The sequence below is a fragment of the Actinia tenebrosa genome, unplaced genomic scaffold, assembly GCF_029948245.1.
Source record: "Actinia tenebrosa isolate PJP-AT-01 unplaced genomic scaffold, QUT_ActTen_1.0 PGA_scaffold15__27_contigs__length_11533743, whole genome shotgun sequence".
NCBI lineage: Eukaryota > Metazoa > Cnidaria > Anthozoa > Actiniaria > Actiniidae > Actinia > Actinia tenebrosa.
Window position 1 is genome coordinate 5,503,717 of NW_028292575.1, and position 20,420 is coordinate 5,524,136.

The 20,420-nt window shown below is 39.1% G+C and overlaps 1 protein-coding gene across 1 annotated transcript in view; it reads right to left on the minus strand.

Moving 5' to 3' along the window:
* Positions 1–704: 704 nt before the first annotated feature.
* The window catches only part of LOC116297118 (nardilysin), a 24,458-nt gene continuing 4,742 nt past the window's right edge, over positions 705–20,420 (minus strand). Inside the window, exons 7-42 of the mRNA XM_089030667.1 lie at positions 19,898–19,993; positions 19,762–19,799; positions 18,976–19,060; positions 18,748–18,805; positions 18,244–18,277; positions 18,025–18,064; positions 17,837–17,906; positions 17,311–17,388; positions 17,027–17,120; positions 16,352–16,378; positions 16,200–16,258; positions 15,399–15,453; positions 15,120–15,164; positions 13,643–13,702; positions 13,247–13,370; positions 12,385–12,417; positions 12,041–12,091; positions 11,719–11,762; positions 11,000–11,075; positions 10,642–10,693; positions 10,111–10,194; positions 9,794–9,860; positions 8,849–8,920; positions 8,450–8,505; positions 8,046–8,136; positions 7,104–7,204; positions 6,681–6,723; positions 6,385–6,480; positions 6,251–6,298; positions 5,900–5,952; positions 5,215–5,298; positions 4,495–4,585; positions 3,836–3,952; positions 2,520–2,615; positions 957–1,884; positions 705–787 (exon numbers count right to left, since the gene is read on the minus strand). Coding sequence (XP_088886793.1) covers positions 1,663–1,884; positions 2,520–2,615; positions 3,836–3,952; positions 4,495–4,585; positions 5,215–5,298; positions 5,900–5,952; positions 6,251–6,298; positions 6,385–6,480; positions 6,681–6,723; positions 7,104–7,204; positions 8,046–8,136; positions 8,450–8,505; positions 8,849–8,920; positions 9,794–9,860; positions 10,111–10,194; positions 10,642–10,693; positions 11,000–11,075; positions 11,719–11,762; positions 12,041–12,091; positions 12,385–12,417; positions 13,247–13,370; positions 13,643–13,702; positions 15,120–15,164; positions 15,399–15,453; positions 16,200–16,258; positions 16,352–16,378; positions 17,027–17,120; positions 17,311–17,388; positions 17,837–17,906; positions 18,025–18,064; positions 18,244–18,277; positions 18,748–18,805; positions 18,976–19,060; positions 19,762–19,799; positions 19,898–19,993 — 2,540 coding nt within the window. The 3' untranslated portion in view covers positions 705–787; positions 957–1,662. The remainder of the gene's footprint in view (positions 788–956; positions 1,885–2,519; positions 2,616–3,835; positions 3,953–4,494; positions 4,586–5,214; positions 5,299–5,899; positions 5,953–6,250; positions 6,299–6,384; positions 6,481–6,680; positions 6,724–7,103; positions 7,205–8,045; positions 8,137–8,449; positions 8,506–8,848; positions 8,921–9,793; positions 9,861–10,110; positions 10,195–10,641; positions 10,694–10,999; positions 11,076–11,718; positions 11,763–12,040; positions 12,092–12,384; positions 12,418–13,246; positions 13,371–13,642; positions 13,703–15,119; positions 15,165–15,398; positions 15,454–16,199; positions 16,259–16,351; positions 16,379–17,026; positions 17,121–17,310; positions 17,389–17,836; positions 17,907–18,024; positions 18,065–18,243; positions 18,278–18,747; positions 18,806–18,975; positions 19,061–19,761; positions 19,800–19,897; positions 19,994–20,420) is intronic.

Genomic DNA, 20,420 nt, shown 5'->3' on the forward strand with positions numbered 1-20,420 from the left:
GTAAAGTAAAGAATGCACAACTTCAACGATACGAGCACTTTGAAACTTGACGGTCCTTGACTGGAACAAGTGGATATTCTTAACAAAATCGAGGCTAAGCCTGAGCAAATGAGTCTGTAATCAAGAAACACAGTGATAAACAATTTGATATCCGTGTGGCCGGGTGCTCACGAGAATCACTGAAAGTCCGTGATTACCTAGCCTGCGTCGCGTTACGAAGAAAATTCCGGTGACGCAGGCTATGATTACCAACGCCCGCCTTCTTATAAATTTAGGCTCACCTTTCACCGAGGCTGGAAAAGGGGGCGGTTTCCCGGTACCCTAGGACCCACACCTAGATACGCCTTTGACTGTATTCCAAAACGAAATGGTCAATGCAGCCGTCTGTTAGAAAAGAACCTACTTCTGACGGATACTGTACTTGTTGAGTTTACAAAAAAAATATTACAGTCAAAACTCTCCTCGATTCCATTAATGGTATTATTATTCGAATTCTAAATTTATTATTTTTTCTGAGAATACGAAAACTCAGGATTCAAAATAATAACTGATTCAAAACTCAAATTCTGATTGGATTATGGTGTTCCTTATATGGAATGATTCATTCAGAATTCGAGTTTTGAACCGGTTACGTTATTATTAGGCGTTTTGACTGTAATATTAAAGCTAAATAATGATAACGGTAATCTGATGATAATAAGACGTTCTCTCAAAATATTCGTTCATTTATTTCTGTTTCACTGATACGATAGAGGGCCGTAATCAGAGGTCTTGCTGGGTGGATGCACTGGAAATGGAAATAAAACTATATCTTAAACTAACAGCCATCTTGAAAAGTGATATAGCATTGCAAGGATTTTCAGAACCAGAAAAAAAAAAACCGATCGATCCAAAAACCAGCCTAGGCTGATTTGCAGAAGCAAATAAAAATAAATAATTAAAAAAAAAAAACACACGCAAACTTAGCCATCTTGAAAAGTGATATAGCATTCCAAGGTTTTGCAGAACCAGGAAAAAACCAACCTAGACTAAAGAAGCAAAGCAAAAAATAATAAATAAATAAACACGCAATAAACTAATTAATAAAGTGCTGCAATTGCCAGATGGAAAAAGGAAAAAACCCACCTATTTAGCCTATATACACCTATTTAGAGACCAATTATTGATTTTCCTAGCCAGCGTTGCTCGCGGGTGGTCTGTGGTGCTGCGAAAAGCAGAGGAAGGGCAAGCGGTCTTTCCCTCGGCTCTATTGGTCAAGCGCGTCCCTTCCCAATAGAATATGTATGAAAGGGAAAAAGACGCGGCCACCATGTTGGTTAGTATAACCAAAGACCAATCTGCTTCAGACAAGTTCATGTTCTAGTGGAATACAATGTATTGATGGTTTTCAACCATTCCCAAGGGAATTAAATAACAAAAGACACGGCGGCCATGTTGGAGGATATAACAAAATAATTCATTGACAATTCTTTTGTTAAGTACCTCCAACATGGCCGCCGTGAAAACCATCAATAGTAGAGTAGTGTATTTTTTCATATTGTATGCATTGTCTTGTCTTGTATATTGTCGTTCTATGTTTTTCTAGAACATGAACGAACTACCACAAATCTTTTGTCAAAGTCAACCAAAATGGCGGCTATGACGTCACATGAACTCCAAGAATTAATTGATTTGTGAAACAGGATAAACAGGTCTCGTTCGCTTAAAATCCGCTGTGTCCAGAATACAGATACTTTCTTCTTTCACTACATGTAGTGGTCTCAAAACCCATTCCTCTTTGCAACCCTCGTCATCACTTTCCTCAGGTAGCCCATCTTGTAGATTTTCTTTCAAACCATCAGTGATGTTACTACCGTAAACCTCGGAGTCTCCAGACCCTACGATCTGTAACACAGTAAAATAACATGTTATGATGCATCGTTCATTTACATTCGTTTGGTAGTTGAGATATTTTGACTAGGTGTTGGTCCTGAATTGACATAGCAATAATGGACTACTTCGACGATATGGCGGCCATCTTGGATCGAAAGGCATTATGGGGCGTCCAGGGGGCAAATAAAGCTTTGTTACAGTAACTGATGTCGATTGATATTAACAGCTCACCACAATAGAATACAACAAAAGTTGAATTAAGACGGCACATCGATGCCAATGCCCAATGCCAGACAGAACTCTTGACAAAAGCGTATGTCCGGTGCACCGCAGGAAATCTTTCAGTGCGTGTCATTTACACAAAACAGAGGGTTCCCGTATCGACTAATGTACTTGATACTACAATGTGTCTAGCCTCCTCCGCAGGCTACTCGCTTGGGTTTTTGTTGTGATTCGAGAGGGATGGGTTTCCCGTGGTAAAAACGAGGGAGACTAAGGAGTTCCGTTCGGTCTATGCACAGATAACACAGGAATTCCAGTATACGAAAAGAGAGAAAAAAAGGCAAAGAGATGCCTGCGGACTGCGGAGGCTATAGTGTATGTCTACTTAAGTGAATAGAAAATCAAGAAGAGTGTTGTAATCGTACCTGGATGCTTAGTTTTTTGTACTTGTCGCCATTTTTCATGTGACTTTTATAACACTGTATGACATCTTCCTTTGTTAGTTTCCTCAATGCTTCGATCTGTGTAAAACAAAGGTTTTGAAAAAGTTATGACGGTAATGGTGATGATGATGACGGTGGAGATCACGGTATAGGCAATGATGATGGTGATGGTGATAATGGAAAGATTGTGGTAGTGGTGGTGGTGCATGTGATAGTGATGATGATGTTACTGGTGTAGGTGAAGATTAAATGAAGATTATGGCGATTATGGTGCAGGTGATGATGATTATGATGAAAGTTTTGAAGATACAGCTATGTCAAAAACCGTTGGTGAAGCTTTTGTTGCATGTTGCATGTGCATGCTACATGTTGCTCGTTACATGTTGCATGTTGCTTGTTACATGTTGCATGTGCATGCTACATGTTGCTTGTTACATGTTGCATGTTGCTTGTTGTATGTTGCTTGCTGCATGTACAAGTTGCATATGCATGCTACATGTTGCTTGTTACATGTTGCATGTTGCTTGTTTCATGTTGCTCGTTACATGTTGCATGTTGCTTGTTTCATGTTACTTGTTACATTATGCATGTTGCTTGCTGCATGTACAAGTTGCATGTGCATGCGACATGTTGCTTGTTACATGTTGCATGTTACTTGTTACATTATGCATGTTGCTTGCTGCATGTACAAGTTGCATGTGCATGCTACATGTTGCTTGTTACATGTTGCATGTTGCATGTTGCTTGTTTCATGTTACTTGTTACATTATGCATGTTGCTTGCTGCATGTACAAGTTGCATGTGCATGCTACATGTTGCTTGTTACATGTTGCTTGTTTCATGTTGCTCGTTACATGTTGCATGTTGCTTGTTTCATGTTACTTGTTACATTATGCATGTTGCTTGCTGCATGTACAAGTTGCATGTGCATGCTACATGTTGCTTGTTACATGTTGCATGTTGCTTGTTTCATGTTGCTCGTTACATGTTGCATGTTGCTTGTTTCATGTTACTTGTTACATTATGCATGTTGCTTGCTGCATGTATAAGTTGCATGTGCATGCTACATGTTGCTTGTTACATGTTGTCTACTACGCTTGAAATGCATTATATTTATATGAAACTTTTTGTCAGCACAGAAGAAATTATGCCGGAAAAACGTGCAGGAAAATCCATATCGTTGTGATCTTTCGATGATTGAATTCACATCGCCCATAGTACAATAGGGCTTAGTATACAAATGCAACGAAACCGTCGTCAACCTTTTTTGAAATAGCTGTATATAATGTTGTAAATACCTCTCTCTTGTTGCGATCGAATAGGTATGTCTGGTCCAGCACTTCGTACCAGTTTTTGTTTGTTTCGTCTGCGAGACTGAGATCCTCGTGTTGTTTGAGTTCGATTAACGAATCAACCTTTTAAAAAAAAAACAAGCAATCTTTTTTTCACATTTTTTCCTGGGTCATACATGGACAGTATAGCAGCTGCCTGCCAGAGGCGCGTTTATATACTTTCAGTTCGACACCGTTGAGCTGCGCCACTGCTGTTAAAACCAGTTTGAATTAGTTAGGGTCGGTTTGAGAAAATTTTGAAAAGACCTGAGAGCCGGAAAAACCTTCCAGTTCAGAAAGAGAACGAACCAACTCAGATCAGCATTTGATCACTGGGCACTAGCGTAAGGATGGGAAGGAAAGTCCCACCCTCCCCTTCCACCCTAATTTTTTCTTTTTTTTTTCTTTTTTTTTTTTTTGCGTTCGACAACAAAAAATAATTAATTCATGCGGGATTCCCGTGGATTTTGCGGGAATGGTACATTGTCCCTCTCCCCTATAATCGAGACCTCGCTCGCCCCTGTGTCTGGGATTCAAACTCCAGTCCTCAGAGGTGAGAGAAGAGCGTTTTATCACCCGACCTGGATATCATGAAAAATCTGGCAAGCGATGCCAAATATCCATACCTGACTTTGGAAGTCCTTGTCTTTAGTCGTCTCTAGGATGCCTTTGAATTCCTCCAGAAAAGAATCGATACGGGACTGAATGTGGGTCACACTGAATAAGAAAGCAATAATGTTATGATTTGATTTATATCTATATTTTTAAACGTATAATAAAAAAAATAGAAAATCGACTTTTTTCACCATAAGCCATTTTCGAGTTTATAGGATGGATTCTCGGTACCCTCAATACAAAGAACAACATATTTCACAATCGGTTACGTAAATCAGGTATAGGCTTTTACTGAGCTAGACAAACGAGGTGCATTCTGGTCTATCTTGGGTACAAGAGACCCCATATAAGGCATGATGGACAAAATATGTTTGTACCCAAGTTAGACCATAATGCACCACGTTGGTTATGTCAAAGGTCAATACCATAATGACACAGTTTTACGTATATACACCTATTTCGATAAACGTTGTCATCTCCAAAAACGATAGGCGATAGGCGATAGGCGATAGGTCATTTCGACATGAAAATGGTTCCGTTACACACAAAGAACATTAGATCAGTCTCAACACTAAGGTCTATGTTCCTGACGAGAATAAGAAGCAGAAACACAAGCCATTCCAGTTATTCTTGGATCTTGGAATGACCTATCTCTTATCGTTTTTCGCCTATCGCCTTTGGCGATGACAACGTTTATTGAAAAAGGTGTATACCCCTGGGACTTGGTTTACCTGAATTTCTCTGCCTGGGATTGGACGGTTACAGAAAAGCCGATGATACCAAATGTGTTACGGCAAGCACAAAATACTGAATACCTGATGGGAAAATCCAGATGGTAGTTGTGAAGGTTTGAGGAAAAAATAAAATAGTACAGGAGTAAAACGCTGGCGAAGAAACATGAAACCATCTGGTGTGAAGGAGGTAAGCAGGGAAGGAGGTAGGCAGGGAAGGAGGTAGGCAGGGAAGGAGGAAAGGACGTAGGCAGGGAAGGGGTAGGGAGGGAAGGAGGCAGGGGGGGAAGGAGGTAGGGAGGGAAGGAGGTAGGGAGGGTAGGAGGTAGGGAGGCAAGGAGGTAGGGAGGGAAGGAGGTAGGGAGGGAAGGAGGGTCGGGAGGGAAGGAGAAAAGGACATAGGCAGGGAAGGAGGAAAGGACATAGGCAGGAAAAGGGGTAGGGAAGGAGGAGGTAGGGAGGGAAGGAGGGAGGGAGGGAGGGAAGGAGGGAGGAAGGGAAGGAGGGAGGGAGGAAGGAGGGAGGAGGGAAGGAGGTAGGGAGGGAAGGAGGAAGGGAGAGAAGGAGGGATGGGAGGGAAGGAGGGAGGGAGGGAAGGAGGGAGGGAGGGAAGTAGGCAGGGAAGGAGGTAGGCAGGGAAGGAGATAGGGAGGGAAGGAGGTATGGTAGGAGAAAGAATACCCACCCTAGTTGTTCTCTAGTTCTCAATATATCAAAGCAAGGCTCTTCCATCTTCATCTAAACACAAACAAACAAATGTCTAAATGTTGATCAAGATCAAGATTACCATTATATAAACAAGTAAGTAGTGTAAGATAATTTACCACACGTTTAGGTTCGATAGGTATCACTTATTATTACACAAATGTTAAGAGCCTGATATCTTTTTGATTCACTCGTTTTCCATATCACGATATTGCTCCGTCGCGCGCAGACTCGCTTGTTTGCTATATCGTGGTATGGGAACTCGTGAATGAAAAATATATCAAGCTTTTAACATGTGATAATTTCTATAATATACTAGCACTAGACTCACGATAAGTAATTCCATCACTGCAAAGTCTTCTACTGAAGCTGGTCCAGACTACAACAACGAAGAATTGAGATGAATGGCAATAAGATAAAAATATATATAATGTGATGGGATACGTATGGTGTTTAATACCTTACCTGATAATAGTTAGTAACTACAGTGTTGGTATCATCCTTATTGAAGCCTGCAATACGACAAATACTCTCCGTACACGGTAGCTCTACTACCCTTATCTGGAAGAGGACAGACAGAACAAAAAGCATTAGTATAAACCTACTAATGCTCAGCCAATCAGAGCGCAGGATTTGTGATAGACCACCATGGTCTATCACAAATTCTACGCTCTAATTGGCTGAGATACTAGCTACTTAGCTACTGGTTGAGCAAACAGTGAAGAGTGGTCGCCCGATGGATTTGAAAACTATCTACAAACCTTGGGATGATAACCAAGTTGAAGAGGAGAAGGATTCAATTTACTGAAAAAGAAAAAGAAGAAAAAAAGAAAATTTTATACTACATTATCTCCCAAGTATACAATTGATTTTTTTGTATTATCCCATGAAGCTAATACATTAGCCGTAAACTTCAGTCTGAGTAAAAAAAATTGTACAAAATAGTGCAAAGTTTCGTGTCTACGGTCTACCAAACTTACTAATTTGTGCAAATGTGTGCAAATTCTGACAAAGTGTTTCAAGGATATATGGTATGCACTCTAGTGTAAACAAACTAGCAGACTATTGCAAATCATAAGACCCTGGTTTATTTGGTATTAGCAATAATAAAAACAAATGAAGCCCTGTTTCTTTCTATAAATTGAAAGATTTCCACACCAACACTGAAGGTAATATCCACTTACCTACAAAGATATTCCTGAAGACAGATGGCTTCCTCTGAAGTAACATTCCCTTGAATCAGACTCTCTACGTACAGTTGAGACTTAAAGGACGAGGCAAAGTTCTGTAAAGTGAGAGATTATTACAACTTATCACAACCTGAGAGATCCTTGAACTTGTACTTGCATGACTTTGACTTGTACCCTACCCCTCCCCCCAAGAAAACAGAACTAAAACACCCCTGCACGCTAAAACCAGAGAAAACGCTGAGCGCTTTCATTTAAAACCCATAAAATTTAAAATGTTCTCAATGCATGCGGAGTGGAGAGTTTACAAACACTTTTCAGAATGGAGACATTAGAAAACGGAGGCTTATCGTATTCGTGCGGAGGCTTTAGAAAATGCTGACGTCATTCACACGGGTACCTCTGTTTTTCGCATGCACAGATGTGAGACGATATCACAAGAATCATTCCCGACCATATCGGCATTTGTGATCGTTTTATTGTGGACGCAATAAAAAGCTATGTAAACGCTGGTGTGGACGCGAGGCTTTCGAAGCGTTTTCGGTGAGACCGCATTAGTATTATATTCACATCGGTCTCACTGTACTCATGTATGAGTATGGAGTAGACCTGGCGAAGCTCTCAAAAGGACCAAAACAGCGCAAGGGTGGGGAAAAGGTAATACAATGAGAACAACCGCAAGTCGTGGGAGTGCAGCGAGGACACTATAATACTTGGAAGGCTCTTGAGCTATCACCTATAGATCCGTTTTGTACTATCACGTGCCCACACCCATAATACAGCTTGGACTGCCTGTGGGTAGATTGCAGAACAGTAAAAAGATCCCTTTGCGCTTGCGAATTAAATTCTTTCTTATGTGAAACGATTGTATTGTTCCTGCCATCTAACATGGCTGCCGTCACCTGATGGTGCAAAACCTCTATAGTCATTGGAGCTTACCTCAACATCCTTCAGGGTAATCTTATCGATAGCTCCTCTCTTGTCGACAATTGTCCATTTGACCAGCTGTAGAATACTTAGCCTTACAGACCTGAAAAAACACAAATTTTATATAAGCAGTGAAGTAATAGAGTTGACTTTTGTAACTGGGATTCCTGTGGCTATCCAACTAGAGAACAAAAAAAGGATACTCTATGTACCCTTCTCAAATTGTCTTGAATGCAAAGCTAACATGGAAATACAAAAGAAATGCCACAAATTCCATCGAGAAAAAAATATTTCTTTCGTTTTTCCATGTTAGGCTCGCATCCAAGATAATTTTGAGAAGGGTCAAGAGAAAGGTCCATTGCAAAGGAACCCAGAAATTCTGTAAAAGCAGCACTTTTTTTAAACTTTTCTTTTACCTTGCAAGTCTCTGTGGCTTGATAATGATGTTACGATACACTCGAGTTAATTGTTTCTACAAGGCCAGAAAGAAAAAGCTAACAATGAAATATATTTGCCGAAGTAATAAAGACCTACCATGCATTGAATACCGTATTTACTCGTTTAAGCAACGCGGAGTTTATTAAAGTTTTTGGGTTTTATAAACTGTGTTAATTCAGGGAGCGGCACTTATTAATCATTTTGGTCCTCCACGTTCGTCTGGGCACTTATTATGCAAGCACTTTAGCCTGCGTAACGGCTGCAAGCACCTATGCTTGCTATACTATGCGAGGTAGCTTGAATTATGCAACTGATTACGCAAGATCATACGTGGAAAATCTGGATGATGTTAAAAGGTATTTGAGGCAAACACTTACCTTGACCATATTAAACGTCTGTTCATTAACTACAAAGTTTACGAAGTAATCTACAATGGTCTTGAACAAAAGCTGTAGAAAGAGAGTTATACTGTATTTACACAAGAATCCCAAAAGTGGTTAAACAAGGAAGATGGCCGCGTTTCAGAGCAAACGTTCACACCAAAAACTGAAATTCCACGTAAAGAATAAAATGGAATCCCGAATCTTAGAAGAAGGCAGCATTCATCCTTCCTTTCCCTTCTTTTATCTAAACATTTTTTAACAATTATTCGCCAAAGGTGAACCCGATATTCATTGAGCCTGAGGCGAATGCTTCTTTTTATTATTTTTAACACAATTGAATTTGAATGAATGATGAAGAAAAAACTTTTTTTCTTCAAATTTTTTTATCTCAGCAAGCGGCACACATCAACAAACAAGCGGTCGCAAGTGTGCGTGTTATATTCACCTGTTGGTGGATATAACAGCATAAGACGTAAATTGTGATCAAAATTGTGACCAGTGAGCGCACCGGATTTGTGTAAAAATACTAAATTCTATTATTTACAAAAGTAAGATAATATTCCCACTGAGAATTCCCACACACAATGCCTGAAGTGGCACTTAGTTATGGGGAGATGTCCTCCAATGCGTTAGCTTTAGGGTAGCTCGCAGTGGGTAGCTCGTTTAATTCATCGCCTCGGGGGGGGGGGGGCAGGGGTGGACGTGGGTGGGGTCGAGCTGTCTCATACTCGAATTCCTAACTGGTTCGAAGAGGGTTATTTTGTGTAAGGCAGATCATTTATACCCGTTCCAGACACGTTGGAGTGTAAGATGTAATCCCCTGGGACGCATTCCTCTCCAGTAGTATATAAAACGAGTGATATTTGAGACATCGTGCGTAGATCTCCAGAGAGAATATTGTCCCTCTCCTCCATGCTAGGGCTTGTATGGTTTACTTACAGGTAGTTTATGATTGAATCCATCCAGCTTTAATACAATTCCTGTCTCATGAATATTCATTGAATAACTAACAACAAAAACAACAAAAACTTTTAATTTTTTGTACATTTTTGAGAAAACTATAGACCCCTTGCATGTGACGTCAAAGCAGCTCAATTTGGGCAGACAAAACAATAGGTTCCAATCCTCAGGAGATTGGAATTCTTTTGTTTTGTCCCCCAGATCGAGCTGATTTGGCGTCACTTGCATGGGATCTATTGAGCTGCATTCCGACGTGCTGCAAGGGGTCTATAGTCAGTGTTATCTTGCACACCAACCTTAGCTGAGCGACGTCTGCTGCGTAGGAAATTTCCTTCAAGTTGTATTCAAGAACTTTGAGAAATATTTCTGTAAGAACCATGCTATAAATAAAGCAAAGAAAATAATCAAACAATTCTTTTTAGAGCGGTTTCATATGAGTGGGGAACGATGCGGCAAATTAATAGCCGTACGTATCTTACCGTAGCCGTAACTACCTGTGATTGGATAAATTACTGGAAAACAGTGGGAAGCTGTTCCCATTATACGGTATGTTGTACGGTGTTCGTGCTGTAAGTCTGTACCGTATGTTTCATACTCGTACGGGAACCATTTTATGGGAATCCATTCAAAAATCAAAACCTTTATAACAAAGTAACAACACTCAAATGAAGAAAAAAATTCATCAATCATTTAACTATTCACTTCACGTATTGTATCAGGCATTAGGCGCACTGTAATCCGCTGAACTAAAGATGAGAAATGATTGAACTATCAACGAAGGGAAGGCAAGGCAGGGCAGTTTTCAAAGATCCAATTTGTCAGCTTACCTCGCAGGAACGTGGTTTACGTTTGGCGAAATTAAGTGAAAGTAGTATCGAGCTGTAAAAACGAAACACATTAAAAAACATCTGATCCATATGTATGCAAAGAATGCGAAACTGGTGTATAGAGGTTTTGCACCATCACGTGCCGGCGCCATAATCCAGCTTGGACTTCCTGTGGTTAGATGGCAGAACAATAAAATCCCTTTGCTCTCGGGAGTTGAATTATTTCTTATGTAAAACGGTTTTATTGTTCCAGCCATCTAACATGGCTGCCGTCACGTGATGGTGCCAAACCTCTATTTTGGAAGAGAGGATTCGGATAAAAGGAAAAGATTCTTAAAAACTGTAGCTACGTCATTACCTCTTGGTGTGTTGAATTTATCGTCCTTGCGATGCCATACTTTACCAAAATCATTGTCTAGTATTACTACTGGAAACTGGAAAAAAAAAGAAATAAAAACAATGAGGCTGTTGAAACAATGAAAAACAGCAAAAAAATATATACAGTAATATACAGTAAGAAACAACAACAGCGACGACAGAATGAAACAACAGTAACAGCAGCAGTGAAGACAACCGTGACACAATAACATTGGCAGCAACAATACCAGCAGTAACAACAACTACAGCAGCAGCACACCATAACCGAGAAAACAATAACATTAGCAACAACAATACCAGCAGCAACAAAAAACAACTGCACCAACAACGATAGCAGCAGCAACAAAAAACAACAGCACCAACAACAATGACAGCAGCAACAAAAAACAACAGCACCAACAACAATGACAGCAGCAACAAAAAACAACCGCAACAACAACAATGACAGCAGCAGCAACAACAACAGTAGCAACAACAACAACAGCAGCAGCGAGGATAACCGTGACAACAATAATATTAGCAGCAACAATACCAGCAGCAGCAACCAAAACCACAACAGCAAGGAAAAACCATTAGCACTGTCAACAACAACAAAAGTAAGACCGATCGCCATATTAGGCATACGTTATTAAACACAATTAGAGAAAATTAGCAGACACAAGCAGCAGATTCAGCCAACCTTTTCAACAAATACTTTACCTCGGGTGACTTGACATCTTTCTCTTTAATCTCAAAATCAGTTGCTACAAAGAACAACATAAAATTAATGTGTTATTTGGACGAGTTAACAAATATCAAAAAAGAAGTAAACCTTTTTAGCTATGGTGTAATGTTTTCCCATTTCAGACCACATACGATTCTCTAGAGTATCCTTTCTTTGTTTAACAGCTGCACATGGGAAGACACATGAATATGGATACAACTCAAACAAAAAGTCTTATTCTCAAGAGAATAACACGTTGTCTGAAACGTGAAAACATTTCGCCCAAGGCAAAAGCGTTTTTTTCAAGTTCCTTCTTACCGATGAAGATGTTTTCAGTTGGGATGTGAAGTTCAGGATTGAGCTGCAGATCTTTTAGATACAATTAATGTCTAGTAAGCACAATATTTTGACTTAAACGGAACAGAGTTACAGAAAAATAAAAGGCCATGGGTGGTTTGCAATCGTCTCATTAATGGAGCCTAAAATAACAAAAAGCAACCCGCTCCAGTAGCCCCTGTACCAATGAAGCTGATCGTTACAATATTTTGCAGCACTGACTAGAATTGAAACATTCCTTACCGACCCCTACCCTGCGTGGAGCGCTCAGAGAATGAGGGGGGGGGGGGGGGGAACATACGGACGACATGACATATTCTACTTACTTGTCCAAGCTTTTTTCCACTCTAGATCAATGTCTGAAAATTAATATACCGCGAAGCAGAACATTAAAAAAAAAAACAAGTTGGAACACGACAACTATAGAGATGTATAAATATAAACATAAAAGAAATCAACTCTGACAACTTTATACACGTGACAGTTGTCAACTAATCACTGATAAACTTGTGTCTCTCTATGTTTAACGTCCCTTAGTGAGACAGGACCGCCATTTTACGTGGTCATTTGAGCCACGGCGAAGGTCTAACCATTTGCAGAATAATTTTTAGACCAAAAACATCAACTTCTACTTAGATGTTTTTAGAGACCCTGAGCGTTGGTGCAGCCGAGTTTCAATTACCACGATCAACCACAACCTACCGCACGAAAGTCCGATGCTCAACCAACTGAACCAACCGGGTAGCTGTCATGATGTTTGTATCTTACAACAACAGGTCACGTGACCCTACCCCCCGTAAAAAGAGACGTTGTGTCAAAATGAACACCAGAAATCGAAAGAGCACCTCAATATTAGCAAGAAAATAAAGTTTCCGCTTATGACATGTAACACAGGAGATATGGCTTTAAATACAAAATCGAATATTTTATAAGGATTTGTATGGCGAAATGTGCTGGATGGCAAGCCATTCGAACCAGCACATTTTCCCACACAAATCCGCTTATAAAATATTCGGTTTTATATTCAATGTCATTTCTCCTATAGTCAACATCATAAGCTAAAACTTTGCCTTCTTACTAATATTGAGGTGCTCTTTACATTTCTGGTGTTCATTTTGACCCAACGTCTCTTTTTGGGAGGTAGGGTCACGTGACATGTTGTTGCAAAAGGTCTATTCTCCAACTTACCGATTGATTTATAAGAAGTCTGGAACCAAGGCTCAACCTCACTACACTCGTCTTTAAAACTTTTAGAAGAGATTGCGATGTTAGCTTTATCCGGCGTAAGCAGATCAAGGGCATTGGAAATCACCTAATGATAGATGAATTCATGGGTAATGAGTTAGAGAGGGCAGAAAAGTACGTAGAAGCTAAGTGTTGATTGCATAACGATGAAACATTATTCCGATAGCTTTATCCGGCTTAAGATGGTCAAGGACACTTGAAATCACCTACTGATAACAAATGAATCATGGTTAGTGAGTTAGCAAGGGGAGAAAGGTGCGTAGAAGCTTAATGTTGATTGGATAAGGAAAAGCGCGCATGTGTGCACTAGATTAAAAAATTAGGAGAACCAAGTCTTACCTTGGGATTAAACTCCCACATCAGCTGATCGCCCGTCAGAAAGTCTTCTTCTGGGTAAAGCTGTTGAAACATTAAGGAAAAACGTTGTTCAGTAATGAATAAAAAAAGCTTTTTATCGCTAGTCACCACAGCAAGTAAAGCAGTGGCGCAGCTCAACGGGGTCAAACTAAATTTCTAATAATAATAATAATAATAATAATAATGATGATGATGATGATGATTGTCATGATGATGATGATGATGATGATGATGATAATAATAATAATGATGATGATGATGATGATGATTATGTTGATGATGATGATGATAATAATAATAATGATGATGTTGATGATGATGATGGTGATGATGATGATAATAATAATAATAATGATGATGATGATTATGTTGATGATGATGATGATGATGATGATAATAATAATAATAATGATAATAATAATAATAATAATAAACTTTATTACCGTGTCAAAAATATTAGCTGTAAAGCTATTTGAGGACACAACATAAATTAATAAATGAATATAAAAATCTATAGCTAAAAAAAATGAATAATAATATTTAAAAAAATATCTAAATGAATACTGATAATAATAATAAAGTTCTATATAAATATTCTAAATATTCTGAGCAGTCAATGGGTAAAAATTATCAAAATGTCGTAATAAAAACCAAGATTAAAAATATTATAAAATTTCTACGTATTGAATAGATAACAATTCTGGCAGTTAGAGTTAAAACATGTGACTAAGTTTCCCTAACAGCTGTTATATACTCCATGAATGACCCCGGAGAACAGCTCCTTAAACAACTTTGAACAGAAAAGCTTTTAGAATTTGATAAGGAAAAGCGAAGGTTGGGGTTTTGGATTCAGGCCACAGAAAGCCCTAGAGAAGGTTTACGTGACGCACGATCGGCCTTTATATGCGCGACTGCTCGGAACTGGAAACGTTAATTTTTAGTCCAGCGACCGCTTGTAACCATTCTTGTTTATCATTGGCTCGTTGTCCTTGTTCACCCCCAAAAAGAAGCATTGCAATTCGTCAAAGATCACTGATTGTTGCAACAAGTCATAGACCTTTTCCGAATTCGCTTGAGTGACCACGAAACAATGCCTCCATGTCGAGGTTAAACTTGATAAAATACAGTAAATGTATGAACACATGAAGTCCAACCTCGACTTGGTAACCGGAAGTAAATAATTTTTTGTACGAGCAGAAGTGCTTCAGTTCATACCCTCTTATAGCTAATGTGAAAGGGGGTGTGGGGCAAGTGTGGAGAGTCTCGTGAAATAGCAAGTGAATAATAGAGTGGAGGCGAGAGAGATAACGTGAAAAAACAGTGATTTCAAGCGAATAAAGACGAATTTAACGATACTTTTTGTGTACGGATCACTTCTGCACATCAATTGGAGCCATTGTGTCATGGTCACTGAAGCTAATTCGAGAAAGGTTTAACATGATATTTTACATTATCTTACTTGCATGTTTTCAACCAAGTTTTCCACGTAGTCATAGGGCTCGCACTACAAAAGGAAACAATTGAACAATTGACATTGTATCCATATTCATGTGTCTTCTCGTGCGCAACCGTTAAACAAAGAAATGATACTCTAGGGAATGACATGTGGTCTGAAATGGGGAAACATTGCGCCCGAGCCAAGGTGGTCTATAATGAAGTACGCGCAAGAATATGACTAGTAGACCGTAATAAGAGAATCTTTTCCAATCTATCTTGATTATCGAGAGAAGTTGCGTACCTGTTCTTGAAACAGAAATTCCAATTTTTCGATAGTTTGTATTTCTTCATAAATTCTGTCAAGAAACAAACAAAGTAACAAAAAATTGTAAATTATTTTGAAAAAAATATAAATAGGAAGAAAGGAAGAAATTCCATTCGTAGAGGGGAAAAATGATATTATAAATTTTACAAATTTGTGATGGTTTAGTTATACACCTATTTCAATAAACATTGTCATGGGTCATTCCAACATGGAAATGGTTTTCGTTGAATACAAAGAACATTGAATCAGTCTCAACACTAAGATCCATGTTCTTGACGAGAATAAGAATCAGAAACACTAGTCATTCCAGGTATTCTTGGATCTTGGAATGACCTATCTATCGCTTTTCGCCTATTCTTCGATTGCACGTTACGTCATCGCGGCCTCTAGGGGGAGCGTTGGTGCCATTTAACAAAAGATTTCTCATTAGCATCAATTGTTAACGGTACCACAATGGCCGCCATGTTTTTGTCTTTTGTCTCTCTTGGGAATGCTTGATGAAAACGTTAATTGAAATAGGTTTATAGTCGGCTACGCCTCGTGAGTTCATAACATTTTGACCAACTGTTGATGTCATAACCTGGTAAATAAGATGACATACAACGCTATTTAAACCATCACAAAACCACGCAACTCGAAATTTGTTGACGTAACTCGATGGTATGTCTTCTTATTTACCACGGCTCTTGACCAATCAGAAAGCGAGAAGATGTACATTTTGTGCTAAAAAAAGAGAATACAAATATTGTATCAAGATTATTGTTTATTCTTATAAACCTTTGTTGTGGTCCTATCTGTCTTAACATCTCAAGGTACTGGAAAATTATGGTGATGATCTGGAAATGAAAAAATCGATTTTGCTTTCATTACATTTTCACATATATCCGTGTGGGTTAATGTGCGAAAAAAAATACTTTAACTTTTCTTACCTCGAAAATATGCTTCATTCCTTCATCCTAAAAAAAAACACGAAGATGTGAAGACGAATCCTTCAAACAATCAATGATTGACTGCAGTTTTTGTGTAATATCAAAAATATCAAAGAGAAGTTTCGTACGAATAAAAAGCTCACGGCATGAACACGGCCATGACACGGCAAGGCATACGCCAGACCAATCACATTGCGCGAGAATTAACTATCCATCCAATCAAATGCCCGGGACACGGCACGAACACAACGCGGACACGGTCACGCCAAGGTCACGGCACTATCAAACAAATCACATTGCGCGATAATTAACTATCCATCCAATCAAATACCCGGGACACGGCACGAACACAACGCGGACACGGTCACGCCAAGGTCACGGCACTATCAAACAAATCACATTACGTGAGAATTAACTATCCATCCAATCAAATGCCCGGGACACGGCACGAACACAACGCGGACACGGTCACGCAAAGGTCACAGAACTGTCAGACAAATCCCATTGCGCGAGAAAAAATCCGCCAATCGAGTCAAAATTCTAGAAAACACCACGGTCGCGGCAAGGCAACCCTACGGCACCGACTTTTTTACAGTTACTACTATTGTCCACGCGCACACTTACTGCGCATCTTATGGGGATACTCGTATAAATAATTGCATGTGTCGTACTTACAGTCAAATTGACGAGACAAGGAAAAAGTGCCATGTTGGTGTTATGTTCAATACCAGTTTCTCCATTGCCGCACATCAAGCTCACTGCCCATGACCTAAAAGATTAACAGGACCATTCACATATATAAAGGCACACTTTGCCCCTATTTCTAGGGCTGGTTGTCGTAATCTTTTTAATAAGGTTGCCAATGTAGACTTACTGAAATTGTTAATGGAGAGCTGTAAATGTAAGGATGAGGATTTTGAAGTTACTTTATGATATAAATAGCAAAAAACTTGACTTACCTTTTGATTAAGAAAGAAAGCACACTACCTGGTCCTTCGTGTCCTAGTAGCCATGATACGTAATGCATTGGCTTGATTCTGGTTATACAACAAAAACGAAACTGTTACATGATGTGTAAAAGCAAAAAGATCGTCAAGTTCCAGGGGTGAAAACATGACATGTTCTTGATACCCTGAAACTACCTCTTGTATGATCTAAGTCAGGGCATGGCTAACTCACAGATTAAACCCTGTAACGACCTCTGGGCTGATCTAAGTCAGGGCATGGCTAACTCGCAGATCAAACCCTGAAACAACCTCTGGGCTGATCTAAGTCAGGGCATGGCTAACTCGCAGATCGAACCCTCAAAAAATCCTCTGGGCTGATCTAAATCAGGGCATGGCTTACTCACAGATCCATCTCTGAAACTACCTCATGGTTGATCAAAGCTAAGACATTGCTTAACTCACAGTTCAACTAAAATGTTTTCTAGTGAGAAAAATTCAAAAAAACCCAGAAAAAACATCACACTTGATGAAAGTTTACCTGTAATGTTCTTGTTGGCATGGCAACACCCAGGTGATTTCTAATTGGTTAATATCCTTGACTGGTAAAACTAGAACGAAAAAAAAAAACGCATTCACCAAACAGGTAACAAGCAAACTACTGTAATATATGTGAAAATTTTTTCAGTGCAGTTACTTTATTATCAAAGCTTGTAAATAGTACAATACCTTTATATAGCTTAGTGAAGAAGGAGTCTTCAAACGGAGGCTGAAACAATTATGGTTTAATTAATTTTTGTGAAATATAAAAAAAAAACGTTTTTCAGAATGTTATCATTCAATTTTTTTTTTTTATTTTTTTTTTTTTTATACTAAAAAATAATGGAACAATTAGATGACATGATTATTTGCATTAGGAATGAAGATTTTCACTACCCAGATACTTACTGGAAATTCTTGGAAAGTTGGCTTGGGTAGCAAGCTATTGTAAAAAAGAAGATATTGTTTTTGTGTTGCACTGATGGAGAGATGAAGCATGGGGGGATAGAGATCGGGATGAGGATGGGATGGCAGATGGAAGCAAGGGCGGATCCAGCCAAAAGTTTTGGGGGGGCTGGGGTAATTAAGTTTAGGGGGGGGGGGGGGGCTAATTGAGTTTCTTCCTTCAACACAACGGAAAATAATAAAAAAAGGATCTCATTCTTCAGTTTTGTTGTGTTTTGTTTTTTCTGCTGAAGGGGGGCTGATGCCTCCCCCTGGATCCGCCCTTTGGAAGATAGACAATGGAGATGAAAGAGGGAGGACAGCAGATTGGGGAACTAACATACAGGGAGGGGTGGGATGGGAATAGGCATCAGCATGTTGAGGAAAGAATAGTGCTGAAAAATTCATAAATTATGACAACTGAAGTTTAATTCATGAAATCTAATTTTAAATTTTAAATTTTCTTACTTATTTGGTATTTCGGCAAAGAATTCTTTCACCCACTCTTCAAGCGTGTCCAGAGACTCTGTTGACCAAAAGTTTTTCTGACTTAATTATTCACTCTATTAGTTCATGCGCAGTTGTATGGTGATAATATTAAGTAATATTGATAACATTAAGACAGCCCAGTGTATATGAGTTATAACTCAGTACTGTGCTGCAGATTTCCCATTCAAAGAAATATAATTAGCAAACCTTTAGAGCAGAGAGCCAGTGTCATGTACTGAGCTGAATACATCCTTTTCTGGTAGGACTTGAGGTGATTCTGCACATCAATACCCTATGATAAACATTCCAAGGAAAGATTTTAGCTTAGTTTCAGTGGTTTAGTGATGGGGGCAACCTCTTCCCCCAAGCTCCCCCCCTCTCCCTCCCCCAAGCCTCCTTCTCCACCAAAAACGTTTTACTGACCCTGAGGTATAGATCTGGGAACTCTAAAGATGAAACCTGGATGTGTGTTTATTGGCAGGGAAATGGTACATTGATTGCCCCCCTTCCACCATTTCCTCCCCCACCATCACCCCCACTGCAAAAAGTGAGCTTCTAGCTAGTATGAGTTCTCAAAGTCTCATTTAGTGGTTTGCATCTCAACCATCAATGGAGTGTTTTACAATAACTTACAAATTTCTCGCGCACTGATTGGTTATTTTTTATCATCGATAAGAGGACAGACAGATAAAGCTGACGTCAACCAGTGCGCACTCTTTCCGTTGGTTGTTTTGATCGCTAAAAATGAGAAGTTTTATCATTTTTGCTATTGTAAAAAACAAATTGACATCAGATTTTTATGTGTCTGTCCTCTTATTGACAATAAATTTCGCTCGGCTACGCCTCGTGGATCCACACTACTTTGACAATGTGATGACGCAATTTATGGTCAATAAGAGGACAGACACATAAAAATCTGATGTCAATTTGTTAAATAGCAAAAAGTCTTGAATAGTTCTCTAGAAGGTATAATAATGACTGCTCTTACGGTACCTTTTCTTTGGGGATGTTTTTCAAGGTTTCTTCATTTCCTGTTTGATCAAAATGAAGTCAGAATATATTTTTATCGACTGCTTTTAAAATCATTGTCATGGTATACTAATACAGACCACCAACAAAACTAACTTACCCCAAAGGAACTTCTTATAAGGATGACAATCTCTTGATAAACTTTGTAATAACTGCATCTTCTTAACTGTATCACTATGATAACTTTGCTTGAATTCTGCATCAAAAATATTTTTTGTCACAATGGGTGTAACACTAGTTAATCATGCACTGTACATGGGCTTAAAATAATGGCTAGTAAGTTGCAGATCATAATGACAGGCCAAATTAGTTTTAGCTCAGTCATACCTCGTTTCTGGCTCAACATTGCTGGTCAAAATGACCTGCAAGACAATGATATTGGTTTTTAGAGCTACCCCGTAAATCTGAGTATAAATAAAGTTTATGTACGAGTATGTATGTAATAATATGTGTTGTATGTATGACTGGACAAGTTCCAATTCTGGGTGTACATTGTCCGATGTCTGTCCATTATTTTAAGCCCTGTGTACTGTGTGCCCTGTGTATGACCAGCTGGCATGTGCCAGTCAACAATTATTTGCGGACATTTGGCCAACACAAGGGAGCTGACTGTTGGTTGAGTG